This window comes from Taurulus bubalis (genome assembly GCF_910589615.1).
Source record: "Taurulus bubalis genome assembly, chromosome: 5".
Lineage (NCBI taxonomy): Eukaryota > Metazoa > Chordata > Actinopteri > Perciformes > Cottidae > Taurulus > Taurulus bubalis.
Window position 1 is genome coordinate 14,065,476 of NC_136593.1, and position 19,344 is coordinate 14,084,819.

Here is a 19,344-nt window from a genome sequence, read left to right on the forward strand (position 1 = left end):
ATTGTGGTTTTTGCTCCTTGAAAGGTTTTCAAACTGGCCAAGTGTTTGCCAGGCTTTTATTTGATCTCCTTTTATGCTAAACATATTTGTAGCTGCCATCACTATTCCTTAGATTGCTGCAGCGATGTCCTTAATGAAGTGCATATTTTCACAGTATTCATGATTCAAATGGCATCATTTCTAAATGAGGGAGCTGCATAATGTAACACTCATGTTGCATAAGGGTCTAATTTACAGATTAACAGAAGAACAGTTGAAGTCTACCGGTACCAAAGCTGAATTAATCACAATTTTCACATTACAGTAATCCAGAGAGGTTGAGTCTTTCCCCACAGGCAGCAGTTTGGGGTATTTCTGGTATCTGTATCTGCAAGCTACCTGACCAGACCCACACAGCAGCTGGTGAAAAAATCTCAACATCTAACAAGCTACAGACCCAAGAGCTGAAACCATTTGTAGATTAATCAAATATCTGATTGTCAGAACATTTATTGGAAACAATATTGATAAACAGTAATTCAGAACTTTTTAAAGCCAAAATGACAAACATTTGATGGTCTCAGCTTTTCAGATTTGATTATTTAACAGATTTTTAAAGTACAATAAATCAATGAATGAAGATAGTAATGGGCTATTAAACGAGTATGAAAATAATTGATAATTGTGGCCCAAATACTTTACTGGAAATCAAGCCAGTGCTAAAAGTCTCTTCAAATGTGTCAGTTGGCCAGACACACAATTGGGATGATGATGTTGTTCTGTGTCTGCTGATTGTGTAGTTTGGCAATTTGTTGTTATCCTGACAGCATGCCAACTTCAAAATAACTTAAAATTGTCAGTTGCAGCTCCCTACTTTATATCTGTGTATTCTATCTCCAAAGATCATGAATTTTACTTTATATATTTCTCTGTTTTGTTTGTCAAATTACTTTTGATTGGTATGCATCTATTTATTTGAGCATCATCTTTACCACCACCTTCTTTCTTCCACTCATCATCACCATAATCATCATCATCGTTAGTTCACCACCACTTTCTTCGTCTCCCTGTTTTTTTTTTTCCACTCACTACCTCCTTCATCCTCCTCTGCATCCTTTTCCATCCTCTTCTGTTAAATTTCAGCTGTAGCTTTGTTTACCACCCACATCAGCTAGTGGTTTACCATTATGTGCGATTTATTTTGCCTTCACGAATCAGTTTTACTGGAAAAATAGTAGAAGCGGCCTGTGTTGGTTTGTATCAACCTTACATCGAGTCCAGTGAGCCAAACTGTTTCCATACGAATCCAGAGGACACACAAGTAGCCCAGAGTAGAACACAATAAATCAATCTCTCACTCACACAGAGTATGATCAATTTCTCTACACAGATTAAGTATGAAGTGACAAAGAAGACTTTATCAACGGAGACTTGTCTGTCTAACGCCGGTCTCTGTGGTCTCTAGATTGAGATCCCTATCTGGCTGTTAGGATGTTTCTTGCTGAGTGAATGATTGTTACTCTGTCTATCTCTCTTTTTCTAGCTTGTAACAGATTTTCTCAGTTATTTGTATCATTCAAGCAGATAACTCTTTTTTTGTGACAGAAGTGTCATAATCCCAATAACTTCCACAAGTACTGATTATATTTGATAGTTGAAATGTGAGCAAAATGTAAGGGCACTGGAAAATAATTCATAATTTCTTTGCAACCTTTTCTGACATCTTGGCTGACCGCAGTAAAGGTGTCCTCTGATTCAGTCATTGAACACCTGCATTGTTTTTGTTTATTTGCTGTTTCAGGTCATGTTGTTGAATTTCATCTTCTATATTAGGCTTTTGAGTATGACACCAAGTAATGATTTATTTGGCGGATGGTAATCGGCAATAGAGGTGTTTATGAGGTTATTTGTTTTGTTGTAGGAGTCTGTGACACAAGGACGCTCCCTCTTCAGGCCTCGGGCTAGAAACGGAGGTCTGCGTTACAAACATGGTGCCGCCGCCGCCTCTCTTTTCAGCTTTCATAATCTGCAATATAATTATTTCTCTCCATCGGGCAGTTTCATTGATCTGAGTCATTGACCTGAAATTGAAAGTTTATGTTAATGTCCTGATTTTGATGGGATTAGTTCTAGATTTTTTTAGCAGTGTCCGAATCTAAACCACCATACAATCCTTTACTCTTCTTGCTGATTGAAGGTTCGCTGTGGCCTCCAGAAAGTGTTGAATGACAGTTGCACTCCTCCAATCTAATAACAGACATGTTAATTTGTATTCACACACACTCTTTCTCTATGTACCTTGTTTGAGAGTGCTTAATGTTGTCAAATGATTAAGTCTTCACCGAGAGATGAAAGGCCTTGTTTGGACAGGCTTTCAAATATTCAGTTGTTCAGACTTGCTATACCGAGTCCTTGGCATTTCATGACCATTTGTAAAGCAACAATTTTCTGATTTAATTTGTTTTATACTAACGAACACATTTATATTTCTGCACCCATCAATCATCATACAAAAATAATGAAAAAGGTGTCGAAGTAGTATCAATATCAAAGTGAGCTCCAATGTTGAGCATACTTTGTGTATGTAGACAGATTGCTGCCCATTGAAATAGTTTCCTTTGGAACAAGGTGACACTAAGAAAACAATTTTGCTGTTCTCTTTTTGCTTGTTTTTCAGAAGAAAGAATGGCTGTGCTTGAACTGCCAGACGCAGAGGGCTCTGTCAGGAAGCTTGGGAGATGTTGCAGCTCCTGTTGTACAGCCCTTGGGATCCCCCCGGTCACCTGCTACAGCCAATCAACAACCACCTCAGCAGAAAGGGCCAAATCAGCTTTTAGGGCCTAGGCCCACAGGTCCTCAACAACAACCACCGGGTCCCCAAGTAAGTGGCCCTGTCTCGTCCTTGAAACATGCTGGGCCTGCCCCTCATACCAAGGGGCCCAGCCAAGCTTCCCCTCAAACCAAGGGCTCTGCCCAACCTGTTCCCCAACCTAAAGGTTCAACTCACCCACCTTCCCAAACTAAGGGTTCATCACAACCCTTAGCTCAGAGTAAGGGACCTCAAAGTAAAGGTCCTAATCAATCACATGCTCAGAGTAAGGGCCTTGTTCAGTCTTCTAACCAAATGAAGGGCCAGTGTCAGGTCAAAGGGCCCACTCAGACTAAAGGATCTGCTCAGCCCTCTGCTCAGACTAAAGGATCTGCTCAGCCTTCTGCTCAGACTAAGGGCCCTTCTCATCCTTCTGGTGCCAAGGCCACCCCTGGTAAAGCCACGCCCAACCATGCCAAGGCCTCTCCCACCCCATCAAAAACAGCAACTACTCAGTCTAAACCCACAGGTAACAACCAGGCCCGCAAACAGCCGCAGTTCCAGGAGAAGTCTAAAGTCGCATCTAAATCTTTAAAAGAAGACGTCAAGGCCTCACCAAAGAAGACACTGTCAGAGACTATCACTTCACCAAAAGACATGAAGATAGCTGAAGATTCACAGAAGTCAAGACACCATGAAGTGAGCTACCTGCAACTTCTTCGCCGTCACACGTTACTCTTGATTCACCATTTTTATTTTATGTTTTTGCTCCATTTAAATAATGGGAACCATTTCTCATAAACATTTTCATTAAATCATCATCCTTTTAATCATTCACTCCACAGCACTATTGGGGTCAACACATAATTCTCTCTCTCTCTCTCTCTCTCTCTCTCGTTTTTATTTAATATTTCTCTTAATTATGTTTTTTGTAGTAACTTTTTTTTTTTGTTGCTCTGCTTTTCCTTCTTCATGCTCATCAGTTCCATCATTCCATTGTCATCATTTACTCTGAAGATAGTTAGTAGTAGTTATTATCAAATGTCACTATTATCACGTCATCATCACCATTGTCATCGCCATCGCCATATTTAATAATCCTTGGCATCATCATCACCATCATCGTCATCCTTATCATCATTGTCATCATTATCACCATCTTCATAATTAGCATTATCATCATCATCACCATCATTGTCATCCTTATCCTCGTCATCATAATTATAATTTGCTCAGTGGCCTGTTCTTCCATTCCTCCGCCTGGTTTCGTACACTTTAATTTTTGTGTCAAACGCAAGCTTTTTGTTTACTGTGACACTTCGTGATGATATTTTCAAGCATTCTAAGCATGTTCGTTATTCTTCAACGATTCGAAGAATGCAACGGAGAATGCGTCAAAGTTGACAATCAAGCATGTGACCAAATGACATTTGTCTGTAGATGTTTGTATGTTAACTGTCTGTTATATTCACTCTTTGTGTCAGTGTATTTATCCATCTGTGTAGATGTAACTTTGACAGGTAAACTCAACCCAAATCAATAGAGTATGATTAATGGGTTTAATAAACAACAAAATAAGATTAGAAAAAGTCTTCATTTCAGGATAATAGATACATTTTGCTTGGTGGTAACTCTATACAAAGTCAAATTTGCTTGACTTCTAAAACCAAAGTGCAATAGTAAATATTTGGGTTGATTTTAGCCTAAAGTTTTACTATATACGTATGGTTGTCTGAAGGACTTATTCTCTCCAATGTAATTATTCTCTAATATCTATTACTAGAGACATTTTCAACTGTTTAAGGTCTAGTACATTACTTTGTATTCCCTATCATCTAAAAATTATCATGAGAATGTCACTGCTGATACGTTTGATGAAATAGTGGGATACAAGGTGTGCAATGGTGCTTTTAATAGACCATGCCATGAGCTAATTTAGGACAAATGTATGCATTTTTTTGCTTCTGACCTCTCTCCTTTCTTTCTCTCCTTTTTCAGGAATACAACAAATCAAGTACACAGAGTCTAAGTGACACTGGATACTCCTCAGATGGGATCTCAAGCTCTCATGGGGAGATTACAGGACATATCCGGGAAGAAGGAATCAAGCTCAGTGAAAAAGGTGCATCCATCCCCTCTGAAATCACCAAGCTAGAGAGCTCTATGAAGCCTCTACTAGAGTCAAAGACGTCAGACCAGAAACACAGGCCACATTCACTGTCTGTAGGACAGGGCCGGGACTACAATCCTGATGATGATGCAGCAAGGGATGAATCAGAGGATGACCTCAGTTGTAAGCTTCGCCATGATTATGTGGAGGACAGCAGTGAAAGTGGTCTGTCACCATTGCCAGTAAGACAGAAGAAGTCACATAAAGAAATAACAGATGAGGAATTCATGAGAAGGCAAATTTTGGAGATGAGTGCGGATGAAGAGGAGATGGAAGAACACGGAAACCATAAGACTAAAAGGGGACATAAAACTGGTGGGGATTTAAGCAAGGAGAGACGACGACTCTCTCACCAATCTAATAGTTTTGAGGAGGACACCAAGGCAACAGAGGCAAATGAAGAGGAAGATGTTGTAATGGCCGGTGGCCTTCGGCGTTTTAAGACCATTGAGCTGAATAACACAAACAGCTACAACCGAGACATGGAGCTCAGCACCGAACATGACCTACGAGAACCAGAGCTAGAGATGGAAAGTTTGACTGGTTCTCCTGAAGAGCGGTCCAAGGGAGAATATTCATCCACTCTACCTGCCACCACACCGAGCTACACCTCTGGAACATCCCCAACATCTGTGTCTTCCATGGAGGATGACAGTGACAGCAGCCCGAGTCGTAGGGCAAGACTAGAGGAGGCAAAGCAGCAGAGGAAGGCTCGACATCGGTCCCATGGGCCACTGCTGCCCACTATCGAAGACTCATCTGAGGAGGATGAGCTCAGAGAGGAGGAAGAACTACTACGAGAACAGGAGCAGATGAGAGATCTGGAGCAACAGAGGATACGAAGTACTGCTCGAAAAACAAAAAGGGATAAAGAGGAGCTACGGGCACAGAGACGCAGGGAAAGATCTAAAACTCCACCCAGTAATCTCTCTCCTATTGAGGATGCATCACCAACAGAGGAGCTGAGGCAGGCTGCAGAGATGGAGGAGCTTCACAGATCATCATGTTCTGAATACTCACCATCTATAGATTCAGAGGCAGAGGGATTTGAGATGATTGGTGGAAAGCTTTACAATCCAGGAAATGAATATAACCTTCCAACCTTCACATCACTCTACTCCCCTACAGAGAAGACATCAGCAATGTCACCATCTGATAAAACTCTAAAAAGTGCAGAGGAGGTCTATGAGGAAATGATGAAGAAAGCACAGCTCATGCAGAGGCAGAAAGGTGCCTCTCAGCCTGACAGTAAACATAATCTTGAAGCAGGAACTGTCTTGACCCCTGGCTCAAGCCCAACGCAGATTACTGCACCTATGACCTTCTCCACAACAGGGAGTGATCCAAGAATTCCAGGAATTCATGCAGCACAGCATCTATCAAAAGAAACGCAAGATAGGATGATGACACAGAGTGCCAAAATTGAAGGTGTTGTTGGAGTTGCCACAACCAAAGCCCAAGTCAGTCAGACTGCCACAACTCGACAGGCAGGTAGCACAGGGCCTGCTGGCAATAGAGCGGGCTCCCAGAGGCCAACACAGGCATCACCTGACCCTGGAGCATCCTCCCTTACCTCCAAAGTCTTCTCCCTTTTCAAAGGTCCCAGCCCCCCGGTCTCCCCCAATGCTTCCCCAACACAAAGCCCAACGCATACGGCATCTGTGAGATCCACTGGTGGTAGTGGCAGACAGCTGCCATCTTTGCCTGGTGGTCCTGTATCAGCAGCTACAGCATCCCATGGAGCTCAGGCACTTCAAAGGGCAATTTCACCACGTCTGGCACGACAACAATCCTCTCGAGATTCATCAGTGATGGTGATAACTCTAGCCTCAGATACGACCAGTCCTGCCAAGCCACTCACTGTAAATTCTTCCACTTCCCCTTTGTCATCACCAACACAGGTCAGTTGTAAAACCTTGTATAGCTCCCAGCCCCCTTCAACATGTTCCCCAACATCACCACAAATGCATCCATCACAACATTCTTCACAAATGGGTCACAATTTTGAAAAAGTTAATGTTGGAACTGGGACTGCAACTGCACATAGTCGTGGATCTATGGAAAACATATCTCTGTGTAAAATCTCAAATATTCCAGGCTCTTCAATGGTTGTGGGTCAGGATCAAACACATCCAAACTCTAACGTGGTGGATCTGAGAGCCCCAATGAGGCCTGCTCCAATTATAATGACAGATCAGGGAATGGACCTAACATCTCTTGCCTCTGATTCAAGGAGATACTCTTTAGGAGCAGAGCAGCCATCTGGTCGACACACAGCAGTGCAACCTCTTATCATGAACCTGAATGCACAAGAGCAACCGCACATATCTGTATCAACACCGACTACAGTTAGCGTCACAGTTGCAGGTTCTATGTTCATGTCCCAACCCAAGCAACTAGTCGTGTATGGCGATCCTTTGCAAAACCGTATGGATTTGGGGCAGGGTGTTGGATCAGCTGTGTGTTTAACCCAGAGCAAGCCTCCAATTTCTGACCCATCTATTCCCAAAATTGATGCCTGTCTGGAGAACCTAGGTATTCAACAGCAACAACTGCAGTTACAGCAGCAGAAGCTCCTGCAGCAGCAACAGCTTCTTGAGCAGCAGCTACAGCAGCACCATCAGCAATCCTCTTTTGCACGTTACAATTTAGCTAATCAGGTCCAGCCAATCCTAATGAAAAAAGACCTTGTAGTCAGCCAGACAAGCAGTGCCCAGCCTGCAGTGACTGCTAGTGCCATTCTTAGAGTATCCCCCCTGGCTCCACCATCAGTGTCTGGGGCTCCTGCCTCTGATGCTCCCCATGAGGTATATGGTGGAGTTGCCTTAGAGCTAAAAAACAAGCCAACAGTAATGAACTTGTCCACTGGTAAGCCCCATGTCATGATGGTGCAACTTGATGAAAATAAACCATCACAGGGGGGCACAGTGACTCAACTGGTTAAGCAAGAGGCACCTCCTCCCCCTCCTCAGGTCTTGGATCTCACTGGACAGATCAAACCAGAAAACCAAGTGGCTTGTTGTGATGTTGTTTACAAATTGCCCTTCGCTGGTTCCTGTTCAGGGTCATTCACTCAGAAGCCTACAACAGTATCCTCAGATAAAACACCCACCACTGAAACCTCTCAAGCAGCCCACCCTCCCCATCCACCACACTACAATATCATCCAACAACAACAAAAACAACACCAGCCTCAAGCTACTCAAGGAGTAACAGAGGAACATACACCACATCAACCACCCGTAGTCCTGTCAGGAAGAATTCAGCCCTCCATATCAGATACTAATCTGCCCTCCATGACTGATGGTGGTCACTATCAGAGTAACATTCAGGGGGGTCTGGCAGTAGATCTTAGCAGCATGAATCAGGCTTATGATGGTGGATACCTTGGCATTGGAGCGCAATATGGATCTCACTCAGACTTGCGTCACCAAGGAGATTTTACTGGTCCTTCATTACCCCTTCGCCGATATGGCTCTATGTCAAATATAAATTCTGACTACGCCTACACACGTGACCAAACAGGACCACGGGACTCCAATCTGGCTCAGTATAGTGCAACCACTGCCAGGGAGATCACTCGCATGTGTGCAGCTATAAACTCTGGGGACCAGTTTGGGAGCCGGTATGGAAATAACCCTGAACTGGTACCATATGGGGCTGGAAGGGGTGGACCTTTAGCTAGGTTAAATCTCCAGCAAAGCTTAGCATCAATAAGAGCAAATATACTGTATGGCCCAGATGGAAGACCAACAGCAAATGGCCAAACACTAACAAACCTAATAAATGCTAGACAAGCAAGTATACGCGCCTTGTACCCAGCTGCTATGAGAGGAGGTGATGGCATGATATATTCCACCATTAACACTCCCATAGCTTCCACCTTGCCAATTACCACCCAGCCTTCCTCAGTCCTGGGTCCCATACCTAGAGCAATTTACAGACCATATCCCACAGGTGTAACTGCAGTACCATTGGCTAGCCTCACCCGGTTGCCTCAAGTGACTCCCAGAATGCCGATGTCCGCACAGGGACCATATTCCTACCCTAGTCCAAACCAATATCCTACTTCAGCCACACCATCAGGAAGTGTGCCTGAAGCAAGCCGCTCACACCAGGAAACTCCTGTGTACCTTGGAAAGCCTTTAACAATAGTTGCTGCTCAAACAGCTGCAACCATTCCACCCACTCAACCTGCAGCACATGTAGGAGCACAAAGTGTACCATCAACTGGTATGCAAACAATGGCAGATCAACAGACTGACCGCACTCAACTTACTTCACAGAGTGTTTCATCATTCTCTCAAGCTCAAGGCCAACCTCCAACCGTCCAGCCATTGCAGGTTCAAATGCAGCCACACCAGTTACCTACTCAAACTGAACCGTTATCTTTGACTCAAAGCCAACCTCAAGTTCAACCCATCAGTCAACCTCAACCATTAGTTCTGCCACAGGGTCAGCCCCAAGTGACACCCCACGGCACTGCCCTTGCACAGAGTTCCTCACTTTCTCCTCCCGTAGATGCCCAAAAAATTAAGGAAGATGAGAGACTGAGTCAGCAACAAGAGCATGTGCTGACGCTAGGGCGAGAGCGCGTAGAACTGGAGAAATTACGCCAGCTGCGCCTACACGAGGAGCTTGAAAGAGATCGTATGGAGCTTCAGCGTCACAGAGAAAAAGAACAACTAATCGTTCAGCGTGAGATTCAAGAGCTGCAGACAATCAAGCACCAAGTTCTACACCAACAGCAGGCAGAGCGGGAGACACAGCTCATTATGCAAAGAGAACAACTGGCCCAGCAGAGAATGCAGCTTGAACAAATTCAGTCGCTGCAGCATCAGCTCCAGCATCAGTTGGAGGAGCAAAAAAGACAAAAGACGGCAGCTGTGGAGGCAGCAGCTACTGCTGCAGCAGTGGAGGCAGCCACCGCATCAGCAGTGGCGGCAGCAGCAGCCACATCTGCCCAGAGTGCTATACAAGGGGTAGTTGTTGGAGGAGGGCCCCCTCAAGGCTTCATTATTTGTGACCAGAGTGGTAGAGTTATTCAACAAGATGGACAGAGTGTTCAATTTTGGCAGGATGGGCAAGTGGTCCAAGCCATGGTGGCTGCTCGACCCATTCATAGTTCTGCCTCTGAAATGTCTTTGAGAAGCAGTGACAAACAGGCTGAATCCAAGATTATGAAAAAGCAGAATTCCATGCCACGTCTGAGGGATGGTGCAGAGGAGGACTCTGGGAAAAGGATTACAGACAGCTGTGTGCAAACAGATGATGAAGATGGAGAAGACAGATTTATGAACAGGCGTAGGAGAACAAGGCGTATTGCCGACTGCAGTGTGCAGACTGATGAGGAGGACCAGGGAGAATGGGACCAGCAGCCAGTCAGGCGCAGGCGATCACGTGTTTCCAAGCACTCTGAGTCCAGTGGGGAGGCTAAATCAGAAGGGTCATCTAAAGTGGCTTCTGCAAGTATAGCTATTCAGACCACAAATGATTCGTCATGCCAAACAGAGCCCGACCAACTAAGCAGGGTTTCTCCTGCTATCCACGTTACAATGGCAGAGACCTCAAAGGTTGACCTATTACATTACATAGCGGCCCCTGAAAGGACCCACAAAGGAGAGAGTCTGGCCTGCCAGACAGAACCAGAGTCTCAGTCTCAGGGTGTGGTCGCCCCTCAGCTGAGTGTCCCTACAACTATTAGTCCGTACTCAACAAGTCTGCATATAGTAGGTGCGAACACATCTGACCCAACCTCTCCAAGACACCAAGGAGTTGTTAAGTTTGAGAGGAGGAAACCAGACCCCTTGGAAATTGGCTATCAACAAAATGAGTCTCCATCTCGACAGCCCCCCAAATCTCCCCAGGTGCTATACTCTCCTGTATCTCCATTGTCTCCTCATCGCATGCTGGAGACAACATTTGCCTCCCAGGAGAAACTTAACAAGGCCCATGTTACACCCCAGCAGAAGGCCTTTACTGCTGAATCGCCCCAACGTCACCAGACCCTACCAAGACCCATAAAAAGTGTGCAGCGTTCCATGTCGGATCCCAAGCCTCTAAGCCCCACATCTGAGGACCCTGCCAAGAACAGATTCTCCCCATATCATCAGCAAGCTGTGTCCAACAGTCAGGTACGAAACCATCACTTTTTATTTGAGCAGAAGTTAGTTTATCAAAATGTCTGAAGGCTTAAAAAATGATAATTAATTGAATATAAAATATATATATATTTAAGGGAAATGTATTCAGAAGATATATATTTTTGTAGAAATGCAGCAAGTCTAGAGTAGCTCCTTCAAATAAAGCGACAGTGCATATTGCATAAACGCCTTAAGTCCCCCACGGAAATGTGAGTATACTGATCAAATACAACATTTGTTTTTGCAAATATACATTGTTTTTGGATGTCAAAAATACCATTAAAATTTTGTTTGCGTGGGATAATATGCTGTATGTTATTGTAGGAACATAATGCAATATTTGTATATATTATATATATTTATATATATTTTTTTATATATATATACACACATTACTGTATTAGAGGTCACACGGACACTACACAGGATGTCATAAAATGTGTCACAACTTTTGCACTCAAACTAATCTATCCTGTGCATACTAGTCTCAAACACCACAACATGTTTGACCAAATTAGCATGTACAGAAGCATTACATAGAAATAGAGTACTTTAAATTAAGTTAGTATATGTCAATTTATTGTCAGAGAGTAAGACAAATATAAATTTAAATGAAAATATATGCATGTTAATGCAAAACAAATATGCTGTGTGGACTTATATGATCACACAGGATCTGGCATCAAGAAGGTGACAGAATGTTCTCATGAGAGCAGCTGGCCATGCCAGAAAGCCTATTCCCATCTTGTTCTGCTGCATCTCCTCCCTTATCTTCCCCCTTTCTACTCTTTTAGCTGGTTTTCCTCTCTCTCTCTCTCTCTCTCTCTCTCTCTCTCTCTCTCTCTCTCTCTCTCTCTTTCCTGCTCTCTCTCTCTCTCTCTCTCTCTCTCTCTCTCTCTCTCTGTCATGTCTTCTATATCAGGCAAACCCTTAAGAGTTGCCAGGGGGACATAGTATGTGGAGAAATTGTGGTGGTGATTTGCTGTCTTCCTGATTGTGAGCAGCTGGTCAAAGTAAATTAACATTGCTCTGCACTTAGACCCAACATTTGTCTGAGAAGGAAACATATAAATCAGATTTCAGGCATTTAACACACCTTATGTACTTACTTATCTTTAGAGTTATTTTTTCATACATGGTTCTCTTGTGGATACTTATGGATCTACCCAACACAACTATTTTGTAAGTATTAGACTAGCACAGATATATATATATATTTTAAGTGTTTTTATTTCTAGTTTATACAGTTTGACTTTTCTAACCCGCATGCCATACAGAAGGGCCAGATATTGTGGATATTTGATCAAAAGAGTAGAGGCAGAATTAACAGATTTCTAAAAAAACATTTGAATGTAATCGAACAACTTAAAACACAATTGTTTCATTAACTCTGATGTTGCATGTTGATTTGGAAAAATATCTTATCATGATGTTTACATTTACTGAGCTGCTGAAACATACATTGATTTGTTCAGTATTTCATTTTTATTTAGAATTATTCTGACATTCATAGATCCCACATTTTGAAAATTTGATATGAATTGATACTGCAGAGATATATTTTAAATTTAATCTATTACAGTAACAATGTTATTAATGTTGCTGGTTTAGTATAACAATTAACATGCTAAATGGTGTAACGTTGCACATTGTATTATGTAATAGAGCCGCATCGTGAATACTACAATGACTGCCACTACTCAACATTTTACTTAAGATTGTTAAGCAGGCATGAAATGAAAAACGTCACTTAGTGTATTTGGCTTCAGTGAAACAACATTTTAATTGATATAATGAAATCAAACCATGATAGTTGAACTACTTGGAGCTAACGCCCCTGTAGTACATAAGCTAATTAACCAAGTAGTCTGACAACTTATCAGGCTGGAGACCTTTTTACTTAGGTCTAGGCATGAAGAAATGTGCAGACCCTCTGTGAATACCCAGTGTACAGTAATGAGTCTAATTTACATAAACACATTCTGTTTATAGCTCAGTGTTTGCTGATGTGTCTCTGCCTTTCCAAGCAGATGGCCTCCCTGCAGCAGCAGCAGAACTCTCTGATGAGGAAAATAAAGAGGACTCTCCCTAGTCCCCCTCCAGAGGAGACTCCGCTCCCCATTGTTACTCCAGCACAAATGTACAGCTCCCCCGGCATGCCCCAGAGGGTCCTACCCAGACCTGCCCAGGGAGTCACCAAGGCTGGTCTGCTGAGTGAACTGAAAGCTGTGGAACAAGAGTCGTCAAAGCTCCGTAAGCAGCAGGCTGAACTAGAGGAAGAAGAGAAAGAGATTGACGCCAAGTTACGTTACTTGGAGCTAGGCATCACCCAACGTAAGGAGACCATGGTGAAGGATAGGGAGAGGAGAGACCTGGCTTACCTGAGATGTATGGGTGATGCTCGGGACTACATGTCGGACAGTGAGCTTAATAACCTCAGGATGGTAGCTGCAACAGGAACCTTTGATGGTAATGGTCTGCTAACAAGGCCCAGCACTGCACCATTGAGCCAATTTACTAATGACCTAAATGCAACCTCCCACTATCCCTCAACCTCATCCTATATGTCTTATCCATACCCACAAAGTCAGCCATCAACACAGCAGCCAGGCTCTGCTTACCAACAGATAGGTTTCCAACCTCCTCAATACCCTTCATCCTCTGCACCCCAGCCAGGAACATTCCAGCCCCATCCCCCACCAGGCCCTAGCTACCAGAACCAGGGAACCTATCCTAATCGCATGTATGCCCAGCCCTCCTACCAAACAGACCTTGGCATGCAGCAGCATGGTCATCAGGGCTTCCATCCTCCTGGTCAGCCAATGCCCAGCCAGAGCCTTCCTTACCCCAGCCACAGCTCCTACCAACCCGGTCTCTCCTACCCGCCACAGGCAGAGATCCTTACAGTCCATCAAAGACCACGCCAAACCTCTTTGGCTGACCTTGAGCAAAAACTCCCCACCAACTATGAAGTCATCAGCAACCCAGCAGTGTCAGTGGCCACATCAGCTCCAGATACCAACTTTGGTTCAGTCTACAGCAATGCATATGGACAGTACCGCCCCCCGGAGCCCGGCCTGACTCACTCTGTGGACAGTCCCCCATCTGCTTTTGCTTCTGATGGACTCTACACCTCTAACCTGGAGCAGAATGTTCCGAGGAACTATGTCATGATTGATGACATCAGTGAGCTGACAAAGGATAACTCTAGCCAACCTATGGATGCTCTAGGCCATCCTGTGGGAGGGCGGTATCGCAATGAGAATGGCCCCGCACGTGGGAGTGCCTACAGTAGACCCGAAGATGAGCCTGTAGATGCTTATGGCAGACCAAGTGGAACAACAGGGTACCAGAGTACAGTGGACAGCCGCACTAGCACCACAGTGAGTGGAGGCTCCTCTTATTACTATGATGATTATAAACACACATCAAGGAGCAGCTCCGGTAGCCACAAACTTGCACCCAAGAATCTTGCCCCTGCTGTTGTCTCCTCTAAACGTAGTAAACACAGGAAGCAGGGAATGGAGCAGAAGATTTCTAAATTCTCCCCTATTGAGGAAGCACGGGATGTGGAGTCGGACCTTGCCTCTTACACAATGACAACATCAACAGGAGGCAGCTGTACAGTTGTGTCAAGATCCAAGAAGCTTCAGGATGATGCCACCTATGGGATTAAGAAGAATGCGTATGACCAGCAAAAATATTATGGCACCAGTCGTGATGGTCTTGAGGAGGAGGACCGCATGTACAGCTCTGGCAGGTCCAGGTCTACTGGATATGGTATGGACAAGATTTCCTCAAGAGACGCCACAGGACACAGAAGTAAATCCTACGAGAGGGATGCCATGGAGCGGTCTCAGAGAAGCAGCCGCAGTGGAAGGCCTCCAATGCGCAGCCAGAATTCAGAAGAGGAGAGTCCGATCAGTCCTGTTGGGAAGCCTGTAGGAATGGAAAGAGGCTCTGGCATACCAGAAGCCCATGATGTGAGGAACCAGTATGGCTCCAGCCATTCGCTGCCAGATGTGCAGGACCATCACAAGAAGGACCTGCCCAGAAGTCATATCTATAAACCAGATGACCCGTACCTCGTAGATGACATGCACTGTGCTGTTTCTGACAGTGAAGGTAACTGGTGTTGAATCTTGTTTGCTGTGTGACTTGTTCTTGCCACCTTTACCGTGTGCTGGAAAGGTACTGCATGCCAAGTGTGGAATTTTGAGAAGAGAGACATTACTTCGCTTGTCTTTTGTTATGGAATGTTCCTTGTGATGAATTAAGCCAATAATGCCTGTTTTATATTTGTTTTTGCACGCAAGATTTTTAAGTGTAAGGTAATGCGTTATTTTTTTACGGATTTCTTTTAATTTTTCTGTTGGATTCTTCAAAAATGTGCATGGCTCTGGGATGTGGAGCATGTTTTCCCAGTTATTTTAAATGGCTTCAATCTGCATGCTACTCCTCTCACCATAAAAAACAATTGACTGATAATGTTTGTTTTGGTTTTAAAAGCCTATCATTTGAGCCAAGAGGAGACTGATTGGTTTGAGAAGCCACGGGAAGCCCGTTCTGATCGCTCAAGACATCATGGAGGTCACTCATCCACAGGTAGGCGTAGTAAACACACCTACCACGACTATGACGAACCTCCAGAGGAATACTGTCCCCCAGAGGAGTACAACCAACAACGTCACCCCTCCTCGACAACACCGCGGGATCACCGTCACGGCGGCAGTACTGGCAGACACAACTCTTCTCGTCACACCTCAGAGGATCCCAGGTCGACCCGTTCTTCCAGAACACACCCCAAAGACCCATCTGTTCGCTCTGATGGCAGAGGCTCCTCGTCAACCCAAAGAAGGAGTGGTCCAGACTCCCGTTCCGCCCAGGAAAGCCCCCGCAACTCAGGCGACTTCTCTCGAGACTCAGCCTCTGCTCATCATCATGGCACGGGTGGACGAAGTCAGAGACCCCAAGGAGATCGCGCAACATCCAGGAGGCAGGAGCCCTCTGCAGCAGGGCCCAAACCACAGCAGCAGCCGCAGCAGCAGCAGCCGCAGCCGCAGCAGCAGCAGCAGCAGCAGCAGCAGCAACAGCAGCAGCAGCAGCAGCCGCAGCAGCAGCAGCAGCAGCAGCAGCAGCAGCAGCAGCCGCAGCAGCCGCAGCAGCAGCAGCAGCAGCCCACTCAGGGCCATGTCGGACAGCAGCGGTCAGGTGGTCAGAGCCAGTCTGGGAGACATTCAGGCCCTGAACCACTTGATGGTACCCAGCAGGCCCAGCAGCCACATCAGCAGAGTGCACAACAGCAGCAGCAACCCCTGCATCACAGCCAAACCCCTCAGAGCAGCCAGCCTACAACAACCACGGCAGGAGCTGGACCAACACCGCAGCAACCCAAATCTGGCCACGCCCCACCACAGGGACGACAGCCAGGAGTAGGGTCTGCAGCAGGGCAGCCAGCTACCACAGCAGTGAGTAGACCTGAGCCTGGTTTTAATGTCATGCATTAACTGTTTATATCTTCTGTTATTAAGGATGTGCTACTTGGAAATCCTGTATTAAGTTATTTTCTTAGTCAAATATTGCAAAAGGTTAGTTATGATGACAGAAAATAGGTTTAGTCATAACATGGCATTGTGTCCTTTTTTAACGTTTAAAAAAACCTTTAAATGTTACAAAAAGAAGCAACGGCTGTTGGTTTCTTGCTTTTGGCTTCTAGTGGGTAGTGAGCATTATATAAACTAAACACAGTGGGAAAGATTAAAACAAAAGCATAAAATAAGACTCTGTTCTGTTTGACAGGCGAAAATGGAAGCTTCACCTGCAGCAGCAGCAGCAGCAGCAGCGACAGGAATAAAACCTACAACAGGAGCCCCAACAGCACCTCAGCCTACCAAAATAGCGACACCTCCTCTTACAGGCATTGGTAAGTCTCAGTTCCATCATTACCATAAACCACTCAATAACCAAAGGCAAACAGTGACATATGTGATGGTTATGTTGTTTGTTGTTTGCAGGCTCCAAGGCCGGCCCTGTTGGGATCGGTAGTAAACCCGTAGGTATCGGCAGCGCCGCAGCAGGACCGCCACCTGCTGAAGGGGAAAATGTTCTCACTAAAATCCTGCAAGGAGGGGCAGCAGAGCAAGCGGGGAAACTGGGCGATGGTACGGTCATGAATAAATAAATGTTTAAAAAAATCTAATATAGCTTATCTTCAGGTCTAGCAAATGTTTAATCCACTATGATTTAGCTTTAGTTTTAAAGTAAGAGTCTATTAATTCCTTGAATGGGTATATCACAGTTTGGGTTAGGTTGTTTTCTGATAATCGCGTCATTTGTCATTCTCGCAGCTTTGTCTGGCTTTGGGAAGAAGTTCACTTCACTTTGGTGAACTGGAGAGAGGAGGGTAAGTTGTTTTTCATGAAGTTAAAGGCCTGTGCAACTCAAAATGTTTTAGTTTTTATAGATAATAGATGAAATGATCATGTGCTTATTGCTTTAATTGTTTATTTTTTAATCAACTGTGCTTTTCTCTCAGATGTGTATGCAGAGTTGAAATGAGATGGATTGGTAGCTTTGTACTTGAAAAACCTATGAAACTGCAATAAAAAAAATCACTAACAGAAGAAAATGAGGAAGAGAGATCCTAAGTGCATCAGTGAGTATCTCATTAATATCTCATCATCATTGGACATGTCTTTATGATAAATATTGTGTCACCTGCTTCACTTAGCAAGTGAAAACAACAATGTTGTAGAAAACTATTTAAAAATGCAATCTATTTTGATTCACGTCTGTTGTGTAAAACAAAAGTAGTAATGCACGGACGTGTTAAATTTTACATTTTTGGTGATATTTGCAGTTTTAGCTTGTTAGTTTTAGTTTTATTTAGCACACCAGGAACAAACTGTGAAAACATAGAATTCTGCCATGCTTTTATTAATTGATTAAGTGTTTTATCAGCTGGATATTTACATATATTAGCATAGTCCGTGTCTGCACAATGAGAAGACTCAAGCTAACTTTTGACTGATTAAAGTCTGTGATAGTATATTCTGACTGATCCGTTGTACCGTTCTCTTACCTCAAATTACTGAACAGAGCTGGAATCAAAAGATGCCTTGTCAGCACTGAATTCCCCAGACATGGGCACACGACTGAAGTGAATTAAATAAGGGTGATTGCTTTGTCAGCACAGTGTTACAAGACATGAGCAGAGGGCTGAAGAGGCCTGAAAGTAAGTGGATGCCTTGACAGAACTACAGTCCCAGAATGATTATTGTGGAGACGGCTGATGCCTCATTGGACCAATGGTAAGTAACTAAAGCCATTCACATACATCTCTGTGTGTTTACATGTGTGTGCTCGTGTATGTGTGTTTCTGTTGCTGTATTAAGGGTTGATTGAATTTAGTTTTGTTGTTGGTTGTCAGGTTGTGAAAGTCACACACACTTGAACTGTCTGCTGCAGAGGCGTGAGGCCAAGACCAAGGGAGGTCAGCACTAGTATGGTTTACCTTCTGACTCCACAAACTCCCAATAATCTGGGCCAAGCACACTGGGCTATAATTAGCCTGAGAAGGCTAACTGTGGCTTTGCTTTAATGTCACATGCAAAGACACACAGGGACAAGAGCCTATGCAGACAAACAGAATCATGACTCATGGTAAGCATCATTCATTACATGGTAGAATGAGCTAACAAACTAATTCTGCTCAATGGAGCAGAACTGCAGAGGCAGATTTCAATGCACTTTATTTAGCGTCTGTCAAAACACATGCTGTGACTTGCACAGGATGAAGTTGTGGCTCATTTGACTGAAGGTCTACCGTTCGGCTGTAATGATGTTTATGTTGACACTTTGATTAATATCAGTAGCTGTGTCAAGTCATATTTATATATATCTGTGGCCAGTCTCAGGATTCAGTCGGGGGAATGTGGAGATAAACCCGAGTCAGTGCTGCTCTGAGCAGCAGGCCAGCCTGCTCAGCCCTTTGGATTAATGCCGATACAGTAGGGCTGTGATTGGCTGAAGTGTCACAGGATGTAAAGGAAAGTAGGCTGGCAAAACTGAAACATAAACATTGCAGATGGTTTGAATTTATGTATTTATAAATTTATGTGTGCTGTCTAATGGCCATTGAAGTCATACTGAATCTTTAGAGGCTCAGATTATTTATATGTATACTATTATACTGCTATATATAGTTTTAATTTTTGTGGTTCCGAGAATTTCATATTTCACAT

At 44.1% G+C, this 19,344-nt stretch overlaps 1 protein-coding gene across 1 annotated transcript in view; it reads left to right on the plus strand.

Annotated features, from left to right (window-relative positions):
• bsnb (bassoon (presynaptic cytomatrix protein) b) overlaps positions 1–17,489 on the plus strand; it is a gene marked incomplete at both ends in the record, with an annotated part of 55,374 nt that extends 37,885 nt beyond the window's left edge. Inside the window, 8 exons of the mRNA XM_079217632.1 lie at positions 2,657–3,487; positions 4,787–11,092; positions 13,129–15,226; positions 15,611–16,137; positions 16,288–16,569; positions 16,901–17,024; positions 17,116–17,262; positions 17,449–17,489. Of these exons, the coding sequence (XP_079073758.1) occupies positions 2,657–3,487; positions 4,787–11,092; positions 13,129–15,226; positions 15,611–16,137; positions 16,288–16,569; positions 16,901–17,024; positions 17,116–17,262; positions 17,449–17,489 (10,356 nt within the window). The remainder of the gene's footprint in view (positions 1–2,656; positions 3,488–4,786; positions 11,093–13,128; positions 15,227–15,610; positions 16,138–16,287; positions 16,570–16,900; positions 17,025–17,115; positions 17,263–17,448) is intronic.
• Between the last annotated feature and the right edge of the window lie 1,855 nt (positions 17,490–19,344).